The sequence below is a fragment of the Sinocyclocheilus rhinocerous genome, unplaced genomic scaffold (genome assembly GCF_001515625.1).
Source record: "Sinocyclocheilus rhinocerous isolate Xijiao unplaced genomic scaffold, SAMN03320098_v1.1 scaffold682, whole genome shotgun sequence".
In the NCBI taxonomy this organism is placed as follows: Eukaryota; Metazoa; Chordata; class Actinopteri; order Cypriniformes; family Cyprinidae; genus Sinocyclocheilus; species Sinocyclocheilus rhinocerous.
This window is the reverse complement of record NW_015642528.1, coordinates 2,025,957-2,033,974: the sequence shown is the minus strand read 5'-3', so window position 1 is coordinate 2,033,974 and position 8,018 is coordinate 2,025,957. Positions and strand designations below refer to the sequence as shown.

Here is an 8,018-nt window from a genome sequence, read left to right as displayed (position 1 = left end):
AAAAAAAAACAAGAGCTGAGTGCCGTGCATTATTCTCCACACATGGCGTGATCTGAACACGTTTTGTCAAAAAAGCAGGTATTATCCACTTTCAAGGCATTGTGAGTTCTCGTTTTATAGCAGAAGCCGACAAGCGCCCTTGTTTGTCCCAGTGGAAAAGCGCCATATGTAATGTGGGAGAAGTTGGATCTGGATCCAACCACGCCCCCTGGATCTTGTGTTCTGCAGTGAGGACCATCTCTGTTTGTGAACCGAAGCCGATAAGTCCATTTTAGCGAATCAGTGTGCTGTATTCAGGTCAGGTGACAAGGCTGCCAGTCTCTTTGAAAAGACACGCTAGCTGAGAGGAGTTTTATCAAAGCTGCCTAAAAGTAATCGAGGATGGATAATTTAGATGAACTTGATGAACCCGTGATATCTTCTTCAGGGCGTAAAAGGAAAATAAAAGCTGAAATTTTTTCACGATACTTTACAAAAGCAGCACATTACAATGGTGAGGGAAAAGCTGCTCCCTGTATTGCGTGTGATCACAACCATACAATCTATGATCACAACAACATTTGTCAGGCATCTACATTGTCAGCTGAGGAGGTTACAAATATTAAACAAGTGTTTTTGTTTAACTCGGAAACATGAAATGTGGAGTTATCTGCTTTTGCTATAAAACAAACTATATATATATATATATATATAGAAGCCATACTTTTAATGAACTTTAATTTTACAAGTTGCCTTATTTGTTTGAGTTATTACTTTTTATATTATATTTTTAATTATTATAAACTGCAGTTTGATTGATGTTACTTGGAGTGCACAATAAAAAAAACGTGATTTCTGAAAATAAATAAAATGGAGTTATGTTTTTGCAAATGAACTCTTCAAATACTCGTGTGTCCTGCATTTATCTTATGAATGCCTTTGTCCTTTCTTTTTTTTAAACAGGCACAAGGAAAGATCCCAGATGTTGCATTCGTCAAATAAAGAGTTGTTGGAGGTTTATGGAAACCCTAAACCGCAAGGGGTCTTCCTGATTCTTCCCACCTAAAATAAATTCTGTAGTTATTTTTTTTTCTGGTCTTTTTTTCTTCTAAAGAAAAAGGTTCTCAACAATTTAATTTCTTTACATTGGAAAATCAAGTTTACAGAGCAAAAATAAGATAGGAAAAAAATGACTCAGGAAGGCACTAAAACCATTTTCCCCCACTGTGAATTCTTTTTTTTAAAAATTATTTTGTGAATATTTTTTCTTCTCAACTTTGCAGTTCAAGGTTTCCGTTAGCTTTAACTGTCGTCATGTCCAATATGGGACAGATATGACAAATAAAGTACTTGTTCATTGCTTGTTGTGTTTTGTAAAATAAATATTAACCATGATCTTATTTACCAGACTTTAAGAGTGAGTTGTATTTTACTGTGAATTATAGCTGAGAAGGAAAATTATAAAACTGTTCAGTACAATGTCTATCAAAGCTGAATGTGCCATCATACTTGCATCATAGGGACACCCGTATATGGTTTTACTTCCATTATACTGCATGTAATGCTTCAAAAATCACACCAAATTGGATGCAGTCATGAGGAAAATGTTTATTGCTGCTTGGGTAACCACTATATACAGTAGGTTATACACATAACCAAAAGAAACAGATTTGTGCGCAATACAGCCAAACGTGTGCATTTTTCCAAACATAATAGGAAACAATGAATTATTGCTCCAAGTAAACAAGTTGGTTCCTCACATGGGTTTCCCCACAGCATATGCAATAGTGTTTATTCATTGTTGGGAATTTCCATTGCCCTGTTTTTGGAATGATAATTGGGCAATTGGGTCTATGACAAAAGGGTGACGCATTGTACATTGTAAACTGGTTACACTCAGTAACTTAAATCTCACTGAGAAAGTTTGGGGCTAAGCTGCAGGTCAGGCCTGTCCCATCAGGCTCGACATTGAGCTTCCTGACCACTCCATCTTCAATCAGCATGGCATACCTGCACATACACACAACCAGGATCAGCACAGGCAGTTGAGAAGTGAAAGTGTCAGTTTCACATGAAAATGAAAGTTTGATTAAATTATACACTTATTTGACTAGCTATCATCTTCACATTCTGTGGAGAAGAAATTATCCCATATTTTTTGGGGGGGGAATTTTTAAAAAATAAAATTATGCAAAATAAAGTAGATCCCATAATCATGACTTGAGGGACAGTCATCTCACCTTTGAGACCTCAAATTTCCAAGCACCTGGATCAAGTGATCATTGTTCAGGAAGAGATCCACAGCCTGTGTAGAGAAAAGGGACTGCATTAAGTAAAATAACATTTAATCCTGTGATATTTCCTGATTTCAATGCATGAAGGTGATTCAGAAGCAAGTGTAACCTTTGTGAATGCTCCTGTGGGATCAGCCAGCATCCGCACCTATAATAAATCAGCCATATAATGACTCTATAGATAATTCCAGTCTGTCTGTCTTTCTAAATCCTTAAAGAGACGAATTAGACTGTTTTAGTAAAAGGCAGGTTAATTAAGGGCGGAGAGTTTTCCCACCTTGCCGTCTGCTCCGTTCTCTTTTCCCCAGGCGGACATGACAAACACATCATTAACAGACACACATGCGATCTCATCCACACCTCTGGCCCTCAAATCCCCAGCCATCTGTATGAATCCTGGGAGATGAGTCTGAGAAAACACAAGTGGATAAAGACAAACAAGACACTGTTACATAGATGACGAGAGATTTATTCAAGACTAACTTATGATATTATACATATTAGTTTTATTGCACTTCTTCCATAAACTTATGCAAGGGTCAGACTTTTTCAGGGACAACTTGAATATTGCAGCTTAGGCCTGGGGCCTCATTTATAAAACGTGCGTATGCACAGATTTGATCGTAGAGTATGCGTACGCAAAAATCCACGGCAACGTTCATATTTATTGTGCTGCAGGTTTTTGGAAATATAAGCCATTCTTGCCGCTTGTAAAAGATTTGGACATTGTCAGGTGCTCTTTTATAAGTCAAGGACATTAATTAGACATTGTTTACAGTGCGGAGATCTGAAACAGTTCAGCTGCGCACAATTTAAAGATCATTGCAATTTATAGATTTCACATCTAAAAGAGAGGCGTACGCACGTTTTCTGTGCGTACGTTCGTTCTATGAATCACACGTACGGACTTTGAGAAATGATCATAAAATCAAATGTAGGATTCTTTCTACGCAGTATTTTATAAATGAGGCCCCTGGCCATTAATAAAATGCTTATAGTACTATTCACGTTAAAATAATTACTGATGTTCTGAGCACATTTTCTGATATTTTAATGTTGTAGAGAGAATGATTTAGCTGAACCCTTAGATTTGGTTGAGGTTAACAAAGTATTTTTGTTTAATGTTTAAGGTTAATGTTTTTTTTTTCCTCACAAAAATGTTGGTACCTTTGAACATCCAGGTGTGAATGCTCCTGGCACACCAAAAAGCACTCCTTTTTTGCCCCTGAAAAGTTCAGCCATTGAGATGCTGTTCCCCGGGTCTCCCTCATGCACCAGTACATCTGGAAGATGTTGACCAACCTGAAAGAAAATTAAAAAGACGAGCATGAATAATGCAGCATAAAACATAAAACTGATCAAACAGCTTCATTTCTTAATCCATTATTCATTAGTAAGTCAATTCATTGCCACAGCAACACAAAACACAAAGAGCTCTGATGACAAAAGCTGTTCCAGTAAACTAATTTCAGAGATAAACAAATAAATAAAATTGGACACCTGACACAATGATTCTTGTGATCGTAAAAACCTTATGATTTTAAGGCTTATGCCTTAATGCTTGAGAACTCGTGACTCATACTCAAGCACCTTTATTAACTTATTTTAACTTAATTATTCTTCAACAAATGTTGTTCGTTGACCCTAGTGTCAAACCAAATATTATATTATTTTAATATGGATTTTTGTAAACCTGCTTACTAAAATTTGGGACAGTTTGGAGGAATTGTGCGATTTGTGCAATTCTCTTGCAATAAACATTCAAATGATTCTCATTTTAATGGTGAAGGACTGTAAAAACATTGCTAAACCTGTTAATTGGTTAACAGCAAGTTCCCTTCCTTTACATCGTGGAAAAAAGGGCATTTACAGTTCTTGGAAGTGAAAAAGAATAGGTCATCTTATATGTTACCTGTGATGAACTTTGATTCATCATTTTGCTTTCTCTTTACCCCCTGTGTTTTTATGGTGGTTGCCAGTAAAGGAGCATAATACATTTTAGTACTTAGGGTTAGTGGTATATTAACAGTAAATTAGTTAATTAAATATCCATTTCTTACTGTACATTTAATTTGAATCCATAAATATTAAAATGTTGCTACCATATCTTTTATGGCCAGGTTCTGGAAACTGCTGCTGCTGCTATTACAGTGAAATTGAAACCAGTGTAGATAAAATTTTTGAAATTATATAGGTTTTATAGTTCAGGACTAAATGATGATTTGTAGTAACCTCATAAACTCTTTTTTAACAATAACTTCAATGGTTGATAAACTGCACAGTTTAAAATGGAGTCAGGGGAATGAGATTATTTACTTGTTTAGTATTTTAGATTATGTACAGGGCTACTTATTAATTATAGCCTAGGCTAATGTAAAATAGTATTTATTTTCTTTCTTTTGTCAGGTTTGGTCGTGCATAATTCCCATAACTACTAATTCTCAAAGTAATATTGATGTTAGACTGTGGCTGTATTAAAAATTGAGTGTCTGCTTTATGATTTTTGTTTTGTTTTCTTGATCATGTTGTTGTTGTATGAATCTTAAATGCAATAAAACAACTGCATTTCTCCTTAGTTTTTGTTTGCTTCTTAGTATATTAGTTTAATATCGAACAAATAATCGATAACATTTGGTAAGTACGCAGTTATGGTGTGTTGCCATAAACTCGCGAACCCCGCTCCAATTCCACGTTTCCAGCAGCAGCTTTGCGTTGCGCGTCAGGCCTACAAGGAAATGGTTTACTTCTATCACTACTGCTTTAACTGATCGCCCACAACATATTTGAATAAGTATCAGGAAAAGAAAATCGTAACATCGTAACATCACGGACACACCACCACTAAAAAAATAACCCGCGCTTGTGTTATGAAATGCGCGAATAAAAACACTCATGGCCGCCACAGTAATCTAGAAGCGTTCATTTTAGTCAGCGACCGGAGAAAATAGTGCGCCAAGGTCATGTGCAATGCCAACGCCAGTACTGTGTCTGGATGTCCTGCTGCAGCTCTTACCTGGATCGGCATGCTGGTGTTGCGAGTGGAGTGCAGCAGTCTAATGCAAAGGGAGGCACGGACGCCTTTCTGTAGAAGTGTAGTGGAAATCATGGGTTTATATAGCAGCAGCGACTGCGGAAACTCAACACTCATCCACTCCCGCCCCTCCACTGAAGGATTCTCGTCAAAGCAGCTTCTTACCGGCCACTAATTAACTTCATTACACCAATAAAGATAATATACTGGTATTAGGACAGTAATTAACTGTTAATGCGAAACCAAAAATTACTCCACCCTCACTGTCTGTCCAGCTGAATTATGTCGTTTTATCTTGCCTTTGTTGTAGATGACAGAATTTTTTCTTCAGTATTCTGTAAAACGGGTGAAAAGGTACATTTCTGTAACATTCCAGCCTATCAGACAAAAAAAAAAAAAAAAAAAAAAAAAAAAAAAAAAAAAAAAAAAAAAAAAAAAAAAAAAAAAAAAAAAAAAAAAAAAAAAAAAAAAAAAAAAAAAAAAAAAAAAAAAAAAAAAAAAAAAAAAAAAAAAAAAAAAAAAAAAAAAAAAAAAAAAAAAAAAAAAAAAAAAAAAAAAAAAAAAAAAAAAAAAAAAAAAAAAAAAAAAAAAAAAAAAAAAAAAAAAAAAAAAAAAAAAAAAAAAAAAAAAAAAAAAAAAAAAAAAAAAAAAAATGCTTAAGAGTTAATAGCACATTTTAAATATACTGAGATTTGATCATGCCTTCAGATAGTAGGCTAACAGGTAAGTTTTTGGGGAGTTTTACAGTTTCGGCATTTGCATTACAAGCCTTAAAATCAAGGTCAAATTAAACTACAATGTGCTTTTTTAAGAAGATAGTTAATGCTGATATTTAAATAAATGTGAATGTATTATTTTTTGATTATAAGTTGTTTACTATTTTAAAAAATGATGGTAACAGACAATTTGATAAAAATGAAAGGGCGTTTAATTTGTCCTTGAAGAGTTTAGTTCCTGGAAAAATGATGGTGTAATTGCGACAAATGGGATTTTTTCTTTGTGTTTTGAGTTATGCAATTATAAAGGGGAAAATTTAACAGCAAGGATGATGCACAACCTTGAGACACATTTTTTTAAGGATACTATAATCTCACCTACAAACTGAATATTAAAAATATTGACAGACAGAATAAAGTTTTCATGAAATATGTCTGCAGGGCTTTAGCAAGTATATAGTAAATGGGGGATGACTGTATATCTGCCCTCAGATCAAGGGGAGATCATTATAATTTTTAAATGCAACTTTTAATTAGTGAGCATAGACCAATATACAGGCAAAGAGCCCAGAATTTGAAATTGTTAGCAGTGGACACCAGTGATAATTATGGGGGAGAATTACTCATTAAATGAAGTATCTGTCTAAATCAGAGAGATTAATGGATTACTATTTTGACATCTTTAATACAATATGAACTCCAATTAATCATGGTGGAAATAATTATACAGGCTTATTCCTAAAATGATTTCTGATGTCATAGAGACTCAGTGAGGAAATATGCCCAATATGGGGCAACTTATAACACTAAATATTTTCTGTAGCCAAATAATGTGAATAATGACTTGACATATTTCAGAATATATCATATGTCATGGGAATATTTATAATTATTTATTTTTTACCTGGTCTTCTGTAATATTTCCCCACAGGATGTTTTACATTTACCTGCTTACCAATTTATGTGTCCTGAAAGATTTTTTACATTTTATTTCTTTTTTTCTTTTTAATTTCCAAGGTCTGAGGAACACAATAATACAATAATAATAATAAAAAAACAATAATAATAAAATAAAAAATAATTTAAAAAATCATCATCCTTATAATATTATATTACTGACTGAATAATAGAATGTGATTGACGTGAATGGGAAGCATCAAAATGTGTTTAAAGACTATATGTGACCCTGTATCTCAAAACCAATCATAAATCACACGGATATATTGGTAGCAATAGCCCAAAATACACTGTATGGGTCAAAATGATCGATTTTTCTTTTATGCCAAAAATCATTAGGATATTAAGTAAAGATCATGTTCCATGAAGATATTTTTTAAATTTCCTACTGTAAATATATCAAAACTTAATTTTGATTAGGAATATGCATTGCTAAGAACTTCATTTGAACAGCTTTAAAGGCTGATATATATTTCTCAATATTTCGATTTTTTTTGCACCCTGATTCCAGATTTTCAAATATTTGTATCTCAGCCAAATATTGTCCTATCCTAACAATCCATACAAAGGAAATCAATGGAAAGCTTATTTATTCCGCTTATTTATTATATGATGCATAAATCTCAATTTCATAAAATTTACCCTTATGACTGGTTTTGTGGTCCATGGTCACATATTTACATTAACCATTTATATCATTTAAATATAGGCCTACACAATGTCAGTGCTAAAAAGCATTATAAGAGATTACTTGTTGACTCAGAATCACTCTTATATACAGCGTTGCTTCATATGCAGTAAATTATATAAGCTTAATTAAATCTTTTTACATCAACTTGCCCAATTAAAACAGGCCTAATAATTTATAGACTACGATTCTGAACCCTAAACGGCCTTATGGTGGCGCTGTATTCACGCTGGTCGTGTTCACGCGTGTGGCGCTATACAACTTATAACCACATGGGGCAGTAGCACGCACACACGTTTAATGCAGGTGGCACAATGATTGAAAGTGGCGTTACTCCCAAAAAAAAAAAAAAA

At 33.9% G+C, this 8,018-nt stretch overlaps 2 protein-coding genes across 2 annotated transcripts in view; one reads left to right on the top strand and one right to left on the bottom strand.

Annotated features, from left to right (window-relative positions):
• The window catches only part of LOC107756161 (nuclear RNA export factor 1-like), an 11,277-nt gene extending 9,898 nt beyond the window's left edge, over positions 1 to 1,379 (top strand). Inside the window, exon 21 of the mRNA XM_016573180.1 lies at positions 943 to 1,379. Within this exon, the coding sequence (XP_016428666.1) occupies positions 943 to 981 (39 nt within the window). The 3' untranslated portion in view covers positions 982 to 1,379. The remainder of the gene's footprint in view (positions 1 to 942) is intronic.
• A 188-nt stretch (positions 1,380 to 1,567) lies between these two features.
• On the bottom strand, positions 1,568 to 5,441 carry LOC107756162 (peroxiredoxin-5, mitochondrial-like). The gene is made up of 6 exons (XM_016573181.1): positions 5,287 to 5,441; positions 3,441 to 3,575; positions 2,551 to 2,682; positions 2,383 to 2,421; positions 2,220 to 2,284; positions 1,568 to 1,989 (listed from the first exon to the last, which is right to left on the bottom strand). Exons 1-6 carry the CDS (start codon positions 5,419 to 5,421, stop codon positions 1,884 to 1,886), a joined length of 612 nt encoding a protein of 203 aa, XP_016428667.1. The 5' UTR covers positions 5,422 to 5,441; the 3' UTR covers positions 1,568 to 1,883.
• Between the last annotated feature and the right edge of the window lie 2,577 nt (positions 5,442 to 8,018).